Source organism: Sipha flava, unplaced genomic scaffold, assembly GCF_003268045.1.
Source record: "Sipha flava isolate LNK unplaced genomic scaffold, YSA_version1 42_pilon_pilon, whole genome shotgun sequence".
In the NCBI taxonomy this organism is placed as follows: domain Eukaryota; kingdom Metazoa; phylum Arthropoda; class Insecta; order Hemiptera; family Aphididae; genus Sipha; species Sipha flava.
In genome coordinates, this window is record NW_020273159.1 from 1,136,064 (window position 1) to 1,160,466 (window position 24,403).

Below are 24,403 nucleotides of genomic sequence, written 5' to 3' on the forward strand. Positions count from 1 at the left end.
TGTATTTAAAATTTTGTTATGATTTTTAATGATTCAAATAGTAACTTTAAAACTCCATTAATGACATAACCCAAAGGTATCACATTAGTTTAACTATTTTTCAACATTTTTTAACAGAAAAAAATATTGCAAAACACTATGACGGTACACTATATAATGTGTTTTATGTAAGATATAAATAACAATATTCAATTTTTTTCTTAATTTTTATTAAAATAATACGTTTTAAGAATATACGTTAATCGATTGACACTAGATTAATAAAAATACTGTTCATCTTGTTGATTAATATAGTTAAATAAGTATACCGTGATTACTGAGTATTTCGTGTTAGACATATTTGTTTTGATTCAATAGTAGAAAAAATTGTTTTTGATTAATATTATACACACACAAAAATAATTGCTCCTCTTTAATTTTTAAATAATCTTATTCATGGGCCATTGCTTTTCCAAAATGTAAATACTGTAATATTTAATGTATGTATATGATACAACAATAAGCATGGGTTATAAAAAGAATGATAGTTTGGCCGAAATTAAAAGAAAAAACAATTTTCTATGAAAAATATTATAACATTATCTGTCGAAAAGTATTAAAATAGTGTAATATCGTTAAAAAATGAAATCTCTACGCACCTAATATCGTCTGATTGATATTAATGGTTAACACTCAACATATAACAATATATAACAGTCATTCAAAGTGTTTATACTTTGTACTCATTTGGCAACAGTTTTTTGATATATTTTTGATGATTAAAACGATAAGATTAAATTTTGATTTTTATTACAGCATTTCTAAAAAGTTCTTGATTTCTCTTTTTTTTTTTTTTTTGGGTATAAAAATATGAAAAAACAATCATCAATCTATCTTTGTAGATTTTTCAAAAGATACGATACTATCTAGAATATATAAAAAGATTCAATTTCTCAAGTTGTTATCATTTCGTTTAAACATAAATATAATTGAGCTATATAAATAGTATTTACTTAGTTGATATTATCAATATTAAAGAGCTAAGATTGTCTGAATGTTGATATTGTGATCCCAGTGTAATTGGACGAAATGGATTTGATTTTAAAGAACGTGCTGTGAAACACTATGTGATTATTACTACAATTTTTTAAAAAAAATTTTTTTCCCTACTCGTTCATATCAATAAGTTTACGGATAATTTGACTAGAAGATACTAATTTTATATAATTATAGATTCTATATTATATTATACGGTATTACTTGGATTTTCGACATAAAAAATGTGTCTTTCCCGTTATTATTTTAATAATTTTTTTTTAACAGATATCAAGCTTTTATATTATTCTTATTTATTATTATTATAATTTGATAATTTTATTTATTATTATTTTTATTATTTATTTATTTATTTTTTTTAATATTATTATATTCTAATAAATACTTGAAAATCATGATAATTCTAACACTTATATCACGTTTTAGATTCCATTTAGGTTTTATCTAAATTTTAAAATGATATGTGATTTTGATATGTATATATTGATTTCGCAGCCTATATGTCGTATAGTGTTGGCATTCTGAGCCATGGCACCATTTATTGGCTGTTGAATGTTTTAGATTTCTCATTTTTTTCCTTTTATCATGTTTTAGTTATTAATTTTTTAATTTAGAATAATCCATGTGCCGGTAGAATTATGATAAATATAACGAAGAAAACTTGTTGTTTGGTAGCAGTGGACGATGTTGGGAGCGTACAGTTCTCGTTGGTTGCAGGTATAAAATCAGAATAATCTTCACATGTAGTCTTACTGCTTTCTTCCAGTGCTCGTGCTGAAAATAAATACGAAACATAATAATAATAATAATAATAATATGAAACCATAGAATGTTTTTGATAATAACGATAGATTATCGTCGATAGTTATTCAAATTAAAATACAATAATTACATAACTGGTAATAATAGTAAAATTCCTACAATCTGATATTGTTTTGTTAATATAAAATTCCATCATATTTCCAAAGAGTAGAGACAATAATTGTTTGTTGAAGCAATACACTTCTGAACGCTCAAATATAAATGAAATATTTCTCCTTAGCTTATAACAGTGTTTCTCAACCTATTTGTAATGGCGACCCATACATTTACTGCTTATTAATTACGCGACCCACTCCCAATACTAAGAATAAAAATATGTGATAATATAGTGTTATTAATAATCATAGTACTGAACAGCCTGATGGATCTGGTCGACAGTCACGACCCATAAAAAATATTTCGTGACTCATAGGTAGGGATAAACTGGTTTATAAAATATGCGATCATAACAGTTAAACGATAAAAGTAAATAATATAAATATGTTTCAATTAAAATCAGAAATTCATATGTAATAATTATACATGATGTTAAATCCAAATACTCTTTAAAAAAAAAATATTAATTATTATTAGAGTTTAATTAATATTTAAATATGATATATTATACATTTTGATACAACGATAAATTAATACCAAGACATACCTATTTTTGGGAAAAATCCGTTCCAAAATTGACATTCAGTCGCCCTAGGCCCATAACCCACATCCAATTCCGCTGCATTCCATACGTGATATATTGGTCTTGTTTCATTATATAATGGCCATTCAATGTCATCCGAGACAGGGGTTCTAAAATAAAAATAAATATCAGTTTAGATTAAAATAATCAATTTAATTTCTTTGGGTATATTTTATAAATTATAATACCGTTCCTTGTATGTACTTGTTAAATTTGAAATATTTTTCTTAGGAATACTTCAATTGAAAAAAAATATTAATTTAAATAATTAATAAAAGGCATTGTCGTATAGGTTTAAATTAATATGTATTTTAAGCCCAGTAAGTACAGGAAATTTTTTTACATATATATGTGTATTACATAATATGTATATTTTAAATCATAACAAATTATCAAATGACGTATAAAACACATGTATAGATGAACAATATAGATAACATAGTAGACAATATCCTTCAATTAATTAAAACACCTTTTAAGAGTGTCGGTGGACGAAAGTTCTACGAATACTGCATAAGGTAAAAGACTGCAAACTGAAATTAAATAAATATTATGTTTATTTCATAGTTCAACTAATATAATGTAATTGATAATAGCTAGTAATTTATATTCTACGATGTTGATGTTTACACCACTCAAAATGTGTTTATCGTTAAATTGATAAAGCATAACTATATCAGATATTTACTTGGCAGCATCGTAACATGTCAATTTATTTATATATCTAGTTTTTGATGCGCTTATTGAATTATCAGAAAAATTCATCTTCGATCTGGTACACAAAAAACAAAACTTGCTGTAACTGTACAATGTTTAGACAACATTTTAATAAACGCTTACAGATCTCAGAAAAAGAATCGCTCGGTGATTACTTCAATATAAATACATGTATATGGATTTGAAAATATAAACTTTTGTTTTATCCCAGGTCAGATAATGAATTCAATTTTGAGTCATATCGACCTTATAAGTAAATATTCACTACATCATATTTCATATCTCATACTACTCATTCACAGTATGCAGTTAAAAAAAACCTCTTATTCAGAGCGCATACATTAAATCGATATATCAAACAAACGTGTAAGGTGATAAAACCGAGCAAAAAGTGCAATAATATATGCTGTTGCTTACTGCAGCGGGTATATATTTTAGTTAATAATACTATTACAATATATAATATGATATAGTATATGGTATATAATATGATGTGTATTTGTACGTTTAAACGTTTTAAACAAATTAAGAACCGGGGGGGGGGGGGGGTTAAGTTACAATTACACCGTTAAAAACAGCTCGTGCATAAAATTCTCAGCATGTATGGTGTAGTGATATATTATAATATTAGGTAGTATTAAACGAACTTTATCACGAATACTTATTTATCTATAGGCCATACAAGATGTTAGGCTTAGCATTTATTAAGTCGGTACCGAGTACAAAAATTATTATTATTAAACGATGTGAAATGTTCGTGCAGAAATGATGCAGAAATTTATAGAATGGGTTTATCAGTTAAATAATCTCATTTATCAGCCGCAATCCTATATAATAACCGTTGCCGGTCAACGGTAGGATTACCCCTTTTAAAACGCTCGCCAAAGCGTGACCACGGCCAATTAGTTTACACATCTCTCTCTCCTTATATATATAAATATTTAATATAAAGCCACGGTATTTTTGCATGTCAGCGGTGTGGTGGTTTACTATTTATTTTCGTCGATTGATTTATGTCATTTTTTAATATAATTATTGTTATTATTATTTTTTTCTTTCTTTCGAAACGTTCCATAACAACGGATGATAATAACAATATTTTAATAACCGCAATGACAACGACAAATATATAGGTAAAATACAACATAGTGTAAACGTATATGTTACCCAGTCAACGAGAATCTGGTGAATGCTTCCATAATTCTTATGCTCAAATCCCTTTCTCTAGCATTGTACGGCATTGACATGTTCAAAGGATGGCCGAACACGTATTGCATCTCGTCGCCGTGCAACACGCCCATCCAATCACCCCATAAATGTGAATCCGTTCTCTATAAAACGAATCAAAGTAGTATAATGTACATTTAAATATATCATCAATGTTATCATTAATTATTACCATATTATAATTTTCAATACAATATTATTCCAACAAAATCGCAACTCAGAATTATATAAAATATTTCACGGTACGATAATATTCAATATAATATTGAACTCTCAAATTGATTATAAATGATTACAATTTTGTAGTGCACCACGAGATGTCCTATTACGAGTACAATAATCGAAATAGTTTTCTATCAACACAGTAAAATTTACTATTTATACTTATAGATAGATAGATAGATATCCATGTTTATTAGAATAGTTTTTATATGTTGCAAAAGTCGAAATTTTTAACATCACCCCTATAGTATAATAATTGCACGAAAAATTTATTCAATAACAAATACATTCGTTTAAGTTGTCCCCTATTTCAAATTTCGTTTCGTGAAAATTTAGTTCATTCCGTAGTGCTCAGTCAACCATCAAAACTTAACACGTTGCACCTTTACGCCATGTAATTATTATTTGATATAATAGATGCGATTGCACTGATTAACTGTTATTTCGAATCCTCTGGTAAACATTAAGCTTTTTACCATTCGGATCAAATAAAATTACTTGACAGACCAATATATGATATGGGTTTGTCATGTAATTTTATTTTATATGCATATATACTAAATATTATATATGCTGTATACTAATATCTAATAAAGTTATTCAAATTTGTTCACAATGCTTAATTTCGTGCTGTAATACTCGATAAATAACACAAATTGTGTGCATATTATTTGGGTATAACATTGTGATAATATGATCGTAACATCGTCCGTATAAAAGTAATATGAGTGACTTACGTGGGTGAAAAAATAATAGTACACGCGAGCTCCACGACTTGATACAATGTTGGCAAACAAGTTGGTCGGGCATACAAAAAAGTAGTCTGCCACTATGTCACTCAATTGTTTCTGGTTTGAATATATATCGTCCACTTCTTTTTTCTCCCATCCCGAGTACTGCAATAGTAGTTTTAATTGATAATTTTACACAGTCGTAAATTAAAAAATAATCCATCACAATAGGATATGTGAACTTGAATAAACTAAAATTTGTATTTAACCTGGGATCGTATATAAGGGGTTGTGCTAGGGCTTAAACTCTCCCCCACCTCCTGAATATTAAAAAAAAAAAAAAAATTATTTTATTTTTTTTGCTAACCTAAAATAAAATAAAAATATTACGGATTTTTGTGTTTATTGTTTTACATTTTTAAATTATATTTTATATTGATCATATATATTATAAATAGATTACTTTCCGAAAATTATATTTGAACATTAAAAATGCTCTGATCCACTCTTATATAGTCTGCACAGTTATCAACAATTGCACAACGGGTTATGAATAACAATTCTTCGTATTTTCTAGAGACATCAAGAGAACAATTGAATACATCAAGAAGTATAAAATTGCAATTATATTGAAAACTCTCTCATTACAACTTGAGAATGATAAAAAAATAGTTGTATATTTTCAATTTCTTGAATTCAAAAGTACGCTGGATTAAAAAAAGGGATACGAAACGGTTGTTATGTTACATGAACAATTGTATTCGTTGAAGTGAATCAACAGACTGAAAAATAAAATCATTGTAATTTACTTATATTTTGACAAATGTTTTATTTAGTATACCATTAAAGATTTATCCAACGCCATTATATGTGCTGCTTTTTATAATAAAATTGCTTAAATTATTTATGTAACACTAACCAAACAGAAAATATTGTTATAAAACACTTTTCAACCAAAGTACGCTAATGATTAAAACTTATTTGTGAAATTTTCAAAACTATAATAATGGTTTTGGTAGATTGGATAGTGAGAGTGATTATAATATTACAATTAAATAACTAAGTATTGACTATGAAACTTCCTCGTTTATAAAAAGTTATGATTAATATTAAAACTGTTAAGGGTTCACAAAATATTATAAACGTAAAACGTTATAAAAAAACGTATGTTCGATAGGGTATTCATTTTTAAGAAAATGTTATTCTTATCATAATAGAATATTTATCATATATTATCGTGTATTCGCATATTCGTTATTTTTTTTATTTTTACTTTATTAAAATTAGTTCATCTAACCTGATATATGATTGCGTCTCTTTCCAGTTGTGTTCTATCTTTGAATATTACGTTTACTATCTGTACGAATTTTTCCCTTGTCAATGCTGTAGCCGAAGTTCGGTCAAAAAAATCGACGAAATCGTATAGTAAAAAGTACGTTCCTGTAAATAAAAATAGAGAATTTATTAAATTTATAAATAAAATTAAAACATATTATTCATGTTAAAAAAACATTAATTGTTAGCTGATACTTTATCAAAAATGTATCATGTTAAGGGAAAAATGAATAAAGAATGGAGAGGTAAGAAGGGTAAAGCTACTGAAGAGAAGGGAGTGATCAATATATTATAACTGTGTGCAAGGTTGATGAGAAACCTGCGCTTCGTTGAGCCTCTCTCATTAAATTGTTATTTCAACAAGTTCCTTGCCCTAATCATTTGTACACAATAAAAAACATATTTATATTATTGATGGGTCGAATCTGATTTTTCGATGTCAAATTGAACTCGAACCGAACATTGTGAAAGTATTATGAACCCGAACCGAACTGAACTATTAAAATTTTTTATCGAACCAAAATTCGAACTCATAATTTTTTTCCTCTTCATTAATATATCGAAATTATAAACATTTTACCTACATCGTACAATATTTTAACAACTAAAAACATATAATAAATTATAATAATTATTTATTAATACTCCATACCATTATTTCTGATAATATTTTTAAAAATATAAAGTAAAAACAATATTTATATTTTTCCTTTTTAGTTTTCCAAAAATAGATTTATGGTTTTGATCATATTATCACACATAATATGAAAAAAAATCTGTAATAATATTACCTATAGATATTTACAAAAATAAACACATGTTTCAACTTGGAATTATTTTATTTTATCATACTTAATCGTGATAATATAAAAAAAATACTACTATGTTACTTATTATATACTATAAAGTAGAGAAAATTAAATTTAGATTGTTTAATTAAGAATATTTTCAAGTTCAAATTTCGACCAAACTTAAATGGTAAATAGTTCAGTTCGATTTTTTTTTTCATTTTGAATTCAGTTTATGAACCGAACAGTTCGAACCATCACTAACTCATATATACATATATGTGTGCGTGTGTGTATAAAAAAACGAAAAAATAATACATCATATTTAAAAATCATGAATTGATATTCTATTATTTATAGAAATATATATTATATTTATACATTTTATAATAGATATATTTATTGGTAGTACAATGAATATAATATTATGAATATATTGTAATTTGGAATTAGTCATACTAAAAATAAGTATCAACAAAATCGTATTACTTAACAGATTGTACAACTGAAAATAATATTATTATAATATAACAATAAATTAAAAAAAAAAAACGAATTTAATAAAACTATTGTTGTAAGAATATAATGGCTTGTCAAATTAACAATTCATAAAATTAAAACTTTATTATTAAGTATAAATAATTTAAAAGATATGTATAATAAATCATAATTATTTTAATATAATTTAAAAATATCAATTTTTGCAAGCAAAAATGAAAACTTGGTTGATTCTTTTTTCTGCTTTACGATGATTAAATTAGTTCTTATTATATCACAGTAAAAATATTTGATATAAAATACATCAAAACCATTTAAACATAAAATTACAATTTTCTCTCATGTATTTATACTGCAAAAATATTTAATCTTTCTATAAATAATATATTTTTAAACCAGTGATTTTATTTTTATTTTACTTAGATAAGATAAGTAATTAAATTTTAGATTGAAATTTTGATAAGAAAATAAAGTGATAATATAAATTATTTAAAATGAATAATATTTATACAAACATATAATTAAGGTGGAAATTTGAGTTTGAGACGGCAGAATAAACGCGCTGAAAAGTGGTGGGAATGCACGAATGAGTTGTGTTCTCTCATCGAATGGAGTGTATATTATATAAATAATATATTAATCATATTTTTGAATATTTATATTATGAAGTACAAAGTTATCACAACTGCCAAACATATTATATTTTTCTATTTTTCAATCATGTGAATTATGTTTAAAAACTGTATTGAGTAAAAATAAAGGATATATAAATATAAAATTGTATCACATGCTAGATTTTCTATGATTCGCTACTTTCAGAGTGTTGAAGTATACTTGAGTTATTGACCGAAAGAACATTCATAAGTTTTATTTTTATTCATCCAACTGAGCCGATGTAACACCTAATGATATTTTTTTACGTAAATTGCAAATAAACTAGGGGTAAAATATTATATAATATTTATATTACCTATTATATGCACGTTAATTTATTTTATTTTATTAATTGAAACTACCACGATAGTGATTAAAATTGTGTATTGCTCGAGAAGAAAAAACTTCTTTATATTTCCCACAGAGATTTGTTAGAGTTTTGTATGGGGTTAAACCAAATACTAACAGAGTGATTGGACACTTGTGACAAGTCGAGAGATGACGAATGGGAATTTCTCAGACGTAAAAGAGTAATGTAAAAAATGACTATATAACACAAACGCACTCGCGTTTACATTATATATAAAAACTATATACATTTATATATAAAGTATGAAGGAAAAAAATTAACTAGGTCGTGCAAATGGATGTTGCCGTGACGTTTATATATACTTTTACCAAACGCTCATAGCATCACTTTGCGTCCATCTCGACTAGAACTTATAATATATTTTTTCATGGAGTTTAAAATATAACGTTTACATTTTTTCTCAACACATGAAGACCGAACCATGATGAAATGAATGTTTTATATAACATGTTAGCAGTTAATTTAATTTTAAATGTTTTCGGACGAGATGGTTTGAAAAAAAATCATCAAACCATTTCTGAATATATCAATTTATATCCATAGTACTAACACGGTGACTAGGTTTTCAGGTTGAAAAACGATAATATATTAAATTTAGTTTGGATTTAACCAGAGATTTTAATACTAACAAATAAAAACAATAATTTTGAATAAAAATTACAAATATTTATGATTGTTTACATATTTTAATTATATATTCTAATATTCCATAATAAATATATGATGAATGTAAATATAAAGAGATACAAAAAATTATTTATTTTTTGTATTATTGTAATTATTATTTATTGCTATAATATTTTCGTTATAATAGTTGTTATGGTTCATTATTGACCCAACGTACAAAATCAAAACTTTAAGATATTACTTATTAATATAAAATTGAAGATTAAGGATTCGTAATTTGGTCCTTAAATATTATATTAGGTAAACTTTGAGAATAATTTAACGTTAGTAAGCAATCGTATAATACGTACAATTTATAATGCAACCTTTAGTTTTGTTCTGTATAAATAAAAATTAATAAAAATTAAAAAAAGAATTTATAAACATAATTAAAATAATGTGTACTTTTTTAAGACACATAATTAATTTGTTAATATTCGTATTTATTCATATTCAAATATAATTTTAATTGGCTTGTCATAATTTAATTTTTTTGTTTTTATTTTTGTTTTTTATTTTTATAAAAGTGAAATTCATAATATACTATGTAATTTTTATTATAATTTTTAAATAGAACTTTAATAGAGATTTAATCTAATAATCTAATAATTATACTTTAATACTTAAAACATTGTTATACAATTTATATTAAAGCTCAAATACAAATTTTCTATCATAGTTATATCAAAAAAGCTTTATTCTAAATAGTTCTTATTAATTTAACGTTTAAAATATTTCTATACTATTGAGAAATAAATTATAAAATAATTTTGCGATATATTGTTCTTATAAAGAAAAAGCGTTTCAAAATTTTGTCAGTAACGTCAATTGGACTCCGTAAGCTATGCGTTAATCAAATGTAGGCATTGAGTAATTTTGTCTACACTGTTAATATAAATCTTCCTGATTATTATTTACCAGTTCTAAGTAAGCATTCCATGTTTGTAAGAGGTTGATTGTAGAGAATTGTCCCATGGTCACCCCAAATAAAGATGGTTATCAATTATTTTGAGAAAAAAAAAACAAAAGCCTATGTCAATATATGTGTATTATAACAAAAGAAAAATCAAGCTTAACCAAAATAATTCCATTGACTCGTATCTTTCCCGCAGGAATATTCATAATTTGTGTTAATGGCGAATAAACAATTTTGCGTATCGAAGAAAGTTTTTCGAATTTCTGGCACAGAATTTCGGTTGGCAAGTATTTCTATAGTAATACTTACATAACGTCCGTGTTATAATTTTGCGCGTGTTCCAAAATAATATTCCTTCCTTGACCATCGATTCGAGTAGTTTTTTTTTAATGATTTCCGACCACAGACATACAATTTCAGAGAGGGAGAGTGATCGATGATAAGATTTAATGATATTATAGGTAATTATAAGTAGTTTTTTGTTTTGAATATATTATTATTCTATTCTAGTATGTAATTTGAATATACTTATGCCAGTTTAATAATTTCGTCAAACTAACGTATATATACGTTTTATTTTACTCGCCATTATTATATCATAAAACTGTTTTAAGCTACTATATATTAAATCTTAACTTTATCTTTTTAAAGTTTATAATATAAATCCTGTATTGTTCTTAATTTATTAATATTTTTAAAATGACTGAAAATGTATAAGAGGGAGATACACTTACATAGTTTACTTGTTATTAACATACATATATAAATATGCAGTAGGTTTCGTATTAATATTTGGCAATTTGATATTAAGATTTTTAATTTGAATATAATACAAATCATAAAAATAGCATAAAGTATGAAGTAGTTTTTTTTGGTCAGAGTATTGGATTTTATTTGTATTTTCGAATTAATAAAAAAAAAATCAATCAATACGTTTATTAAGCGGTTTTAATTGGTATCAAAATTATAATTGCGTTTACTTAAGTACTATAGTTTCGTAACTGAATTTGGTATTCTATGATTTGAGTATGAATCATTAATGGATATAAGGAATTTTATTTTTATGTCATTTTTATATCGAAAATACAGTCTAAGCGATTTAAGAAAAAATATTATTACTACGGTTCACGATTGAATTCATTGTATTGTAACTACCACAAAATATATTTATTTAAATCTAAATATTTTAAATCAAATGAAATAATAATAAAGTAGTCTCAAAATGTAGTTATAATATATAATCTTTTGATATTGAATAGGATATGAGTATCAACGCAACAGTATTAGTGGTGTGTAACAATTATGATATAGTGTGTACGAGTAATATTATAAGACAAACGTTGTCGGTAAGAAAAAATAATCACTGTTTTTCGTTTCCATTATATAAAAGCTATGTAAAGTTTCCGACCATTAAACACGAATGAGCCCATTATTCGAATGTTCGCGGGATTTGTCCAGAGAATATTTGTATAAATGCGAGGCGCACACGTAAAAATTATTTTTTATTTTATTTTTTCATTTTATTGCACTTTTGACCCGGTTCCTCGTACGACACGCAACGCACATTATCGACTTACTGAAATAACCCCCGGCAGATGCGTATATGCTAGATTACAAGTTATACTTCTCTTCGGGAAACTGTACTACAATACTAACACATTATTCTTAAACACAATACCATGGCATCGTTTTCCGCGGGTTTAATTGCGATTTTATTTATTCACATTCTGTTGAATCATTACTGCCTCAGAACGATCACATTTTACATTATCTTGCAATCCACGTTTGTTTTCAAAGCTAACGAAATGGCATACGTAAACTCAATCGTATAATCTCCAATGTGCATATATTTATAATTGTTATAATCGGAAAGTTCATATAATTAGTTATTTTCGGTACCTCCAAACGCTCTGATCCAATCACCCAATATGACCTTGTTGAAAATCTATCTATTTGAAATCGAAGATTTTCTCATATTTTAATCAGAACGATTTTTCAGTCCTATTTTCGGGCTTAATTTAACAATTTCTATTTTTAAAAACTTTGTATTCGAATCTACAACCGATATATTAAAATTTTCTATATCAAACTTAATTGTATACAATGCATTAGTTCAGTATTTAAAAACTAAAAAAACAGAGTTCTACTATATCAGATCGACGAGAATAAGCCACTACGCATTTTCATCCGTAACCTCATTTTTGTGCTCTAAAATCAAAAAACCTAACTTAACTATAAAAAAAAAAAAAAAAAAAATTAGCCAATACTTAATTGTCAGGTTATACCAGACTATATTTTGACTATAAGCCTCGATAAATATGATGTGAAGTTGATTACCTAACTGCCCCAATTCACGAGATGTTTCTTCAAAATATGTCCTCTTGTACGGTTAGTATCCGGTGAACTACAAAGGCTACTAATAGATCACTAATATTCGGAAAATACTCATTTCGATAAGTATATTTATGAACTATAACTTTAAATCTAAAATTATAAATATACAAGGTAAAATTCCATCAAATAATTATGTCCTTAAGTAACCCCTGACTCAAGGCCTTGTATACTTTTATTATGTTTGATAAATTAAAAAAGTATGATTGAATAAATAAAATAATAAAACGCGTTACATTACCTAAGACATGTTCTATTGACAATTACGTAGTATCAATAAAATTATGAAGTTAGATCCACGTATATGTCTAAAAACTAAATTTACAATATTATATCAACAGAAATATATGCATGGGAATCATACACACACACACACACACCACACGTAAATATAATATACAAATACTATCAAGTTTTTCGTTTCACTATAGTGTCGAATATTTATATAAATAAATAACTTATCAATCGTCCTTGACACAAGTCACATATCGAAAATAAAAACATAAATTATTATTTAATATTTCTATAATATTATGATACTATCAAATATTCCTTATGTATCAAATATCGAAATAATAAATAAAAAATTTATTTTTAGTATTTTATTTTTTTAAAAAAAAAAATTCAAAGGATTTTGTTATAGTACACAGACCTCAATAAACAGACTTTTTTCATTTAAATGTTCAAAAGAAAAGAGTATATAAACTTAATCAATTTGATAGTAAATTTAATTTGTTCAAATTGAATAAAAATGTTTGAATTTCATTTTTGTCTACAAGGTTATTACTTTTTCAACTATATGTTGCCTGACTAATAAACAATAATAATATTAAATAAAACATGTTATATTTTAGTTGGGAAATAAAAGTTTCTTATTTTATTTTTGGTACACCGTAGTAATATAAAAATACTGTCAGGACATTGAATAATGAAAAACCGGTGAGTTACTGGTCCCGAATGTAAGTATTTTTGTGCTGATTGTATTCATTTGTATAATACGTTTCAAAGTGATCATAAATCACACTTAAAAAACGATGCGATGTATATTTGTATTATACATAGGTATTGAATATTTTATCTTAAAGAAATATTACTCTAATGAATCTTGAAATAATTGAATTTTATTCGTTTAAATTAAAATCCCATAACATAAAAAATAAATTTCAGTACTTATTTTTCTTTAAAATGTATCCTTTATGAGTTAAATGGCATCAGTCAATAAAATATATATAAAAGAGACAATCTCCAGTTAAAACTATAAATACAATTTCATTAGTTGTATAAATATAATTTACTTTGACCGGCGAAGCAGTTTGTCTCAAGAAACTTTATACTATAAAAAGCTTTCAGAATAGTTATCGAAGAAACATTTTCACATTTTTGTAAAACAAAAACTTTGAAACAGTCGAAGTTTATATGGTATAGAATGTTCAAAATAACTTTCAGAGAAGTATAAATCCGAATTTTCAATTTCAAGTTGCCTTACCCGGTTTGAATGTAACATGAATAAATATTTAAAGAAAAAAATGTAAATTTTAGTATAGTAATTTCGTTTCTATAAAACTTAAGAAGAAGAAGTTCAGCATACGAATCATATTTTTATAATGTCCAAACATTTGTCCACGCAGCAACGAGAATAATTTACTATTAAATCTAATATATTATTTTATTTTATTAAATATTTTACTGTTCAATGTCTTATAAATTAGTTCTTTAATATGATTTAACTAAAGAGAGTTTCAATAATCTAATAGTTAGTTATGATTCTAAGTGTAAATCATATTAATAAAAGCACAAAACGACACGGATAGAAAAAAATAATATATTTAATAATCATATTGATTTTTGAAAATTATCAACTGTAATAATTATAGAATTTATTTATATATTAATAGATATATTAATAATTAAAAATTATTTCTATGACCATTTCTATTCCTGCAGGACTACCAAGTGGGTCGTTAGTTTTCTATAAAACGAACTAAGTGTCATAATCGATTAAGACGAAATTCAATTTGATTTTTATATTTTATCGATGCTATTGTAAGTATGATTAACGCAGTGCGAGGTATTCATTTTTAAAAAAGATTCCTTATGTCGGTGATTTCAACTTTTTACGTTTCTTCTTATATTACTTAAAGTCGACCATAAGTAATTACAGAAACATAAGACTTTATACTTAAAGTATCAAACGTAAAGACATTTGAATATGTATAATATATAAGTGCATATAAATTATTGTACAACAAAAATGTAATATAATTTTTTGTTGTTTTGGTGACTCATCAGTTATCATTCGCAATCACTTATGGGATCGTGATCTCCGGGTTAAAAGCTACACACTCTGGATACCCCGTATCTCAAAACACTGATTTAGGTAATGATAATATTCTAACCTTCGTTCAAGTTGCTGCCGATGAGTATGTCGATGTCGGAAAAGTTGGCTTTTGCCAACATGTCGAGCGGGTGTTCAGGTAGGAAGGACCCGTCTACAGTGGGCGCGGACGGGAATCCCAGGATGCCGGTGTAGCTGTTCCACTGCTTCTTCGATATGACACTCGCGTCGACGGACCTCAGGCACGACATGGTGCCGATGGGGTTGCTGGCTAGTGCGGACGAGTTGCACTTGCAGTCGTCCAACAGCTTTTTAGCTATATCGATTGCTCGTTCGCCGGTCATGTAGCTCCAAGGCGCGTTCACTGTGCCGGACTGGATGATACCGCGTCTTACCAAACCTCTGGTCATCGGCGAAATCAGATGCACGCTCACCTGAAAATCAGGCATAAAATTTTCAAATATAAATACGAGTACTTCTAAGTGATCGTAAGATCGCTTTTATTGGTACAGTGGATTTATTGCAGACACACGAGCCCGTGAATATCTGTGATTCCTTTATTGAAAATATGCGCACCCGTGAGTATCACCTAAGTCATATCACAAGTTCAAAAATATACCACTTAACCGGTTCCGCATTTCTGTCGTATTTGGCCTATAAAAGAGCCCCTGGCCGCAGCAGCAACAAAACACTCTCTCTCCCGGGAACCTTACCGAGAAGACTTAGACTTGGACGGAAGAATTTTCGACATAAAACCGTCTTGGTGTTGTAAGACCTCACGGAGCCGACTTACGCACCAAAGACACGACAGGTTTTAATCTCACTGGTGCTTCATCATGGGCAGATTGGACTCTTGTCTTAGGTCGTCTGATCCGGTTTTCTACCTCCGTTAGAGAGCTACAGCGGCCACCTCACTACCAGCACACTACGTCTTCAGTCGCCTGAAACTATTTCTCTGCCTCCGTTGGAGAACTGCAGCGGCCACCACTATCAGCTACTCCACCATCATACCTTGTCACGCAGCAGCTTTTCACTTACACTGGAAGACAGCAGTGCCACTAACCACATTCAATCGCTGTTTTCATTTGTCTTTACTATTTCGAAATAAGTCTCTTAATTTCGACACTCAGCTTTGGTCTCCCTTCTTCAATTTCGATATTATCCGATGTTCGGAATCGTTGCATGCTATCGAACACCTTTGCACGCGTGTACGCATAATACTACATTACACTCGCACGGGCGCACATTTATTTATTTTCCGAGAACGAGTGGAACGTTGTTATTATCGCTATTCACAATCCCCGCGTTTTCACATTGAAAGCAGACCTATCGCGTACGTAACCAGCCAGAAAGTTGGAGATCATTACATCATCGGTACGTTCGTAATTGGCCGTTCGAACTTTTCCGAACGGTCGTAGTGGACGTTTTCGTACACGTGCACTCAACGGCGTTATTTGGGGGAAAAAAACTCATGCATTTAGCACAGTCTTTTTTTTAGTTATTCCTAAGTTGGTACATGGTCATATATACAATATCGACATAATTGTAGATTGGAAAAATGTAACGTGTACTATACGGGTACTTGTGTAAAAAAAAAAATACAAATAATTGTATTTTTGGACTGATTTGATGTACGAGAATTCACCGTTTTCGTAGATATCTGGATAATTTGGGGGACCCATGTCAATAGAGTCAACAGAGCCTTTACAGAATCCATCGGTTCTCGCCCGTGACGCAAGACGATATTGCGTTCGTGACGGGTAGGCGTCGCGGACCGATGACGAATCCAGGGATGCAGGGACAAGTGTCGCCCCGTTGGAAGAAAAGAAGTATATTTAGAATAGCTAAATAATAGGTTATGGAAATAAATGTTGATAGTTATAGGAAAGTATCGTCACATTATTTACACCCTTAAGTGTTCCTACGTTCTACAATTTTCTCCTATGAAGTACATCCTTGACGCGGTTCTGTTGTTGAACTTTCGGTCCGCTCGATGTGACCGAATCGGCCGTTGCCTGGTGTTCCGCGTACGATCGTCGTACACACGAAACACGGGAACGCGGTGTCGCACGTGCGCGCAAGTTGTAAATTGGTTACGCATGAACGTGTGCCCTTACCGATCCACCGCCAGCCGATTCACCGAACAACGTGATCGTGTCCGGGTCGGCGCCGAAAGCCGCCGCGTTCTCTTTGATCCACTTGATTGCCAACGCCTGGTCCCACAAGCCCATGTTGCCGGGCGCGTCGTCGCTGTCATTCGGCAGCTCGGGCGCCAAGTACAGCGAACCGAACGCGCCCAGCCTGTACTGCATGGACGCGATCATCACGTCGAACGTGGCCGCCAGAAGATCGCCGTCGTAGATGTCCAGAGTCGACGTGCCGGACATGTACCCTCCGCCATAGATCCACACTAGTACCGGTATCTGTAACCGATCGGGACGCGATCATCAATTATTATCATAATATACGATCTGCTTTCATTCGAATTAATAATATATTATCGTGTATACAATATTAGTTATGTAATCGTGCGTACTACCACCACACGAACAGGACACGTCCATCGTACTCTTAGAATTAAGATCAACCAATCTTAAACGTGAACTAGTAATTCGGTCATCTAATTTCGAAATACTTGTTCACAATGTTCTCATGATCATTGATGAACTATATGAGGACATTTTAGATGTAAATCACAAACAGCCTGAACATATATAGGTATACATAAATACTTCTTAGAAAAAATATTATTTTATAATTTTTTATCGTATTCAATTATAAACTGGTTTGAAACCGTTTTGAATACGTGCACAGATCACAGAATTTACGGTTACTATTTTGCAATTGTAATTAAACTAGGAACTAAAAGTTAAGATGAATATGGTTAGAATAGATTAGATCTTTGATCAATTTAATTAATATTTAATATCAAATTCAGTATAAAATCTAATAGTCATCCAATTGATCAGAGACGCAATAACACTTGTGTACAGAATAATAATATCCCACGAAAGAATAAAACGTTTATTCAAAATTAATTTTAATTCCGCATCGTGACTACACATGCACTGCTATTGTGTGATACTATACGGCGATATTACGATATTATAACGCAATATTATATTGAGGATGAATGAGAAGTTTTATTCGTTGACTCCTAGCTCTGAATAATATTACTCCCCGTTCCACTATAGCTGCGTTTATACTAATGATTTGTGTGCTACCGTGACGATTAAGAATAATAAGATTTCGAGACGCAAACGGTACTTTGCGTTTCAAACACAATTATGTAAATTTATGTACTGTACATAATATCTGTTGAACGTATATTTACATTTAGGTTTATTCGACGCTAGCTGTGAATACTCAACATCATTATGTTAATGTTTTTTAAATATAAAGCCACAATAAAACAAACTTTTACGTGACAAATGCACGTTGGTATAATGTGAGACGATGAGTCTCGGGAATAAATGTATGAAATCAACTGGAAGTGTATAAGAAAACAAGTATTAGTAAAAAGATAAAAAAAATCCTGTTCAATTTTTTTTTATAATTCATTATTTATAATAATAATGAAATAAAAAACGAATTAATCCTTTTCAAAGCGTACACGTTTCTTAATACACATGACACGTGTGTGGGAAATTTTGATTAATAAATTTAACGTTCACCTGAAGTATTTGAAAATTGTATTCAAATCTTTAGAAATCATGAAAACATTTTATAATAATTTTTACAATATTCGTTCGTTATACGCGTTAAGCACTGTGCAAAACAAAAATTACGTTTTTTCTTTGGATCCAAGCACGGTATAATGATATCATGGAATGGTTTTAGTTTTTCATTCTACTTTATCTTTACAAAAAAATCTGTACATTAAAAGCCCCACGTAACACGATAATGCGAGTTATTATTTTACGATGAGTTAAAATCATCTGACGTTGATGTATTGTTTGCATTTTCAACGCGGTAAAGTTCATAAACAATGAAATATGTATATGATGTATTATACTGAAATGCATAATATTTCTCGTTATAATAATATAAAAACATAAGTTTTAAGCTCAAATTTAATAAGTATATTATATTATACATAATATATATCAACACATTCACTGTATCGCAACATCCCCTAATTTTATTGGCCATTATGCGCACCTAAATAATATTATTTTCTACACACATACAATATTACAATCCTGCGAAAATCAAAGCAAAATTTTCAAGTATTTTATGAAAAAATAAACACCATTCAAACAATATTATTCGGTTTAAGTGTTAATTATAAAAGTATCTCCGAAACATTTGTTGGGTTTGCTTTCACATTAATACTATGGAACGTACAAAATTTGCAAAACCATCTTCAAAACATTTTCCGGACCTACTACGACGGTATGAAAACTTGAGCAGAAAATATTTAAAATAATAGAACGGTGTACAAAACATTTTAATTAAAATTCGAGGTGTATTTGGATCCGTTGAATCTCGGTTATTACAATGTGTGTAACTATCTGGAAATTTTTAGTCACACGTGCTGCGTACGTAATTTTTTTATTCCCGTCGTCTCCCGTGGATTATTCATACCTTATTTATTTGCTACTACTTACCCGAGTAAACACTGAATATGATCCACTACATACGCACAGCTGCAAGAGTATACGGTGACTGTTTCATACACAAATCCCAGTATCCCACTGTTAAATAGTGATCACGTACAGCGATTCGTTTGCACTGCAGTGCGTGAACATAATAAGTACTTTTAATTGTATATTATATAATAGGCATTAGATATTAATTAAGTTTTTTATTGATAGGTTATTCATTTATTTTCTTAACCTAAACGTACGAAAATTAATTTCGAAAGTAACAGTTGTATGAAACACCGATGTCGACTAAATTTTCTCAAATTAAGAATTCGTAATAATATCGATTATCGTATTATATTAGTACAGTACCATTACGGTAATTTCAATTGATTTCGGGTACTATTATACATACAATAGTCTCACAAAATATTTGTTATCATTATTTTACATGTGTAAAATTAGCGCATGTACGTGAAAAAAGAACGAGAATTCGGATAAGTTTTAACCAATTCGATCGTACTTCGAGAATCTTTTATGTAGACACAATACGTGGAGGCATGTCTAAAAGCTCTATTCTCATCAAGGTCTATGTTTTGTGTTGTAATTTTATGAATATATTGTTATAACAACAATTATCTTCAATAGCCTAACAAATGGTACGTTAGATTGTTTTAATGTACTTTGATCTACAAGATTTCGCACGCGTATTATAGAAAGAAAAAATATATAAATGTGAGTAATTGTTCATAAAGATAAGAATCGACAACAAAATCTTAAAACCACAGATTTGGATGGATGGACCAGATGGATATTAACGCGAGACGTAGATACTCGTATAGTGTATATTGTATAAAAAGTTGAAAAATGATTTAATAAATAAAAAAAACCGTGCGTATTTCCCGTTCTGTCCGCGCTTACCATACGAAGTATTAGATACACCCAATGTTGTAACATGTAGTCTAGTAATACATACATAGTTGGTTGGATTTAAGTATATTTTATGTTATGGCCCTAGAGCGGCAAACGGACACCACTTAAACGACCAAGGTGTATACAATATATCGTACCATGCGATAAATATTAGTGGAATAAGGTTTTATTTTTCATTTATTTTCCACGTACTAACAGCATTGAAAAAATCATACAAAATTGTGATTGGCTAACGTATCTAAAATATAACAAGAGCTTGCAATTTCTGTTACTAATAATCTCTCTCAAACTAGACACATTGGAAAAGTCGCAGCTGCAATGTACTGAAAATCTTTGAGTTAATTTTTCATACTTCAAAGTAATTTCTCTTTATGCAACTATTATTCTATGCTCTCGTTTACTCTATCTTTGACTACAGAAGTGTTATTCGAAATCCCTCAGTTGAGAATGTTGCCGCTATGCTTGAACGTGTGAAACGTAAATTTCTATCCTATAAATGCTGATTCCAACGTTATCACTGCTCCTTGCAATGGTTATCATGACCATATCATCAATTTACTTTTCTCTCCCAACCTCCTCACAGGTAAAATTGACTCTTTTCGAATTGCTTCCCTAATCTACTTCAAAGTCCCTCACGAAATGTGACATTTCCGTATTGCGTATACATTGCTTCTCTGTAAAATATTAAAAGTTTATACAGGTGTTCATTAAACGTACATATTACTTAGACCGGTTGAGAAATATATAATGAAAACATAAAATAACATTTTATCGCGGCCACATTAGGTAACTCAGGTACTCACCTTGGCATGATGCGCGGCGTTGGAATGGTGTCGGGTACGCTGTTTCCGTGGTATCCAAATGTTGAGGTAAAGGCAGTCTTCGGAGAGCTTGGTGTTGGGATTCCACATCTCCTCGCCCTCGAAACCGGGGAAATACTCGTACCGTTCCTGGTAGCACGTGTTCGGCAGCTTGGTGGCGTTCAACACGCCGGTCCACGGGTCCATGGGAACGGGTCGTCGGAACCGCAACGGGCCCACGGGCGGCTTGGCGAAAGGTATGCCCGTGTACACGCGCACCTCGCGGTTGGCAATGATCTTCGTGTACCCTTGCACCATTCCCGTGCTGGTCACCACCACCGGGTTCTCCTCCGTGTCATCCGCTGCCGAGCCGCCACTACTGCCGCCACCGCTGCCACCGCCACCGCCGCCTCCACCGCCTCCTCCACCGCCGCCGGCGCCGCCACCACCGTCCGCGCCACCATTGGACGATGGCCGACCCAGGATGGCCGAACAGCACAGCAGCAAAGCTACCGCACTAGTGTATACGCAGTCTACGCTCATAGTTTTTATTTTTATTTTTTTTAATCGCTTTTGATTATGTATAATTTGTTTTCAATAAATTTTCGTCAGACGTACACGAGTGTTCTAAAACAAATCAAACGCAAAAATAAACGTATTAGAATAATCATATTTTACACGTTACGCGTGTTGTATTCGAAACATTTTGCATGAGTCGGCCCACGGATTTGTTTGATTTTTCCCCTGAGCAGCTTTCGTTTTGTCGAACGAGCTAAAATTTATATCGAAATTTATATCGATACCTCTAATATCGTACAGGCAAGTTTTAACTTTATGATTTTTTTCGATGAAAATAAGTAACCAGTTAATGTATAGATAATATTGTTGGATAATAAACGAAATGATAGATTTATACAAAGAAGAATTAGGGAATTCGATTGTTTTAGAAACTAACAGTAAGGTTAAAAATAAGATATTGTTATTGACTATTTTTATTTTATGTACATTTAACTTAACAGACAGTTTACTTAAAAAGGACGTTGATTTATAATAATAATATGTGTGTGCGTGCTAACTTGTTAAAATTATATTTTAATTTTATATTAAACGCTTTGTCTAATACATATTTTAATCATATATTTTCTGTGTTGGTACTTTCTCTTTTTATTATTCAGCATTTTTTATTTTCCTCCCTTTATCAATTAATAACGTATCATTATGAAATTATTTTTTTCAAAACACTTAAATATTTATAGTTTTTTTGATGGTGACTAAAAAAAATGCAGAAAAACAAATATTTAAATGTATAATCAATGCAATTATTTTTCCAGTTAGTTTTTAGTTCATACAACTTTCCCCGTGAATGTAAACGCTCCAAACAGCTCATTAGATATATATATAATATGTGTAGGTTCATGTCTATTAAAATTATAAATTTAATACTTACAAAACGATTTACGTATAAATTATTCGTTTATTTTTCATAGTAAATACGAAATTGTACAAAAACGTATTTATTTTGATAGATATTTAATCAATGTTAGAATACATTTTTATAAAAGCATTTAATGTAATAAAACTTATTTCATTTATTTTCTATGCTATTTGAATAATGTTTTCATCGACTCTAAACGATTTATAAAGACCAACAATTATTTTTTATTGATTTTTGTTTTTTATTTTAATGACTTCGAATTTAATTTCATGACGATTTCGTGTTTTACATGTATATAAAAAACTGATTAAAATATTTTGTAGTATTTAAATATTTGAAAAATCAACTTTTAGTATAATGTAACCTATTCATTTCATGTCTTAAAATTTGATTGTATTGTTATCGAAACATGATTGTTCCACGATGGCATAGGCAGTTACTCGAAATGTCAATGAACAAAAGTGTTTTGAATATTCAAAAAAGTCTACCTTTGAAATATACAATTCTGTACCACAATGCATATAGATATATCAACACGGTAACTAGCAACTGGGTTTTGTTAATGGCTTCCGTGCAACTATAATTCCCCTCAAGCCATTAGGAGCGTTTCATCCACTTGTGCTTCGCCAAACCCTAAATTACCTAAGTCGTTAATAAATATTTAAAACTATATTGGCGAAAGTGCTACGAACGCTGAGGTAAGCCAATAGCTATAACTCTAAAGTTTCACCTTATTAATTTGTTCACCTCTCGCGATCTCATCCATTATAATAAAACGCATAAGTTTGAATTAAGTGTACATGAATCAATCGTGGTTCCAATACGAATGAATCGTCCAACAACATCAATATTATCCTATTAAAATTTATATTAGTACACGCCAAACAATAAATTAAGTAGTTTCTAGATGATATCTTTGATCATCAAAAATAACCGAGTACAAATAAAATATATCGTTTGATTTTACTTCTATGTAGCACACACTTATTACATCACAACGAACTGTACATGCTCCATACAAGATATTAACATAAAACAATCAATTTATGCATATTCATGTTTAAGATCCATCACAGTAAGTAGTATAGTCATTAGAAAATAACAATAAAGTTAATAATATGTAGAATAATTAAGTACAAATAAATTATTAAATACTTCTGTAATGACGTTGGGTATAAGATATGTAAATAATATAATAACATTAACTAACTAAATATATTTTGTATTAATTTCGAAATTCTTAGTTCAAAACACTTCAAACGT

General features: G+C 29.3%; 1 protein-coding gene across 1 annotated transcript; it reads right to left on the reverse strand.

Moving 5' to 3' along the window:
• Positions 1-1,417: 1,417 nt before the first annotated feature.
• Positions 1,418-22,332, reverse strand: LOC112689079 (acetylcholinesterase-like; the record flags this gene model as incomplete). Its single annotated transcript, XM_025562588.1, is given in 8 exon segments — positions 1,418-1,809; positions 2,501-2,646; positions 4,421-4,584; positions 5,440-5,598; positions 6,731-6,873; positions 15,448-15,820; positions 17,504-17,809; positions 21,709-22,332. Coding segments are annotated over 8 exon segments (1,995 nt in total). The 3' UTR covers positions 1,418-1,645.
• Positions 22,333-24,403: the final 2,071 nt, after the last annotated feature.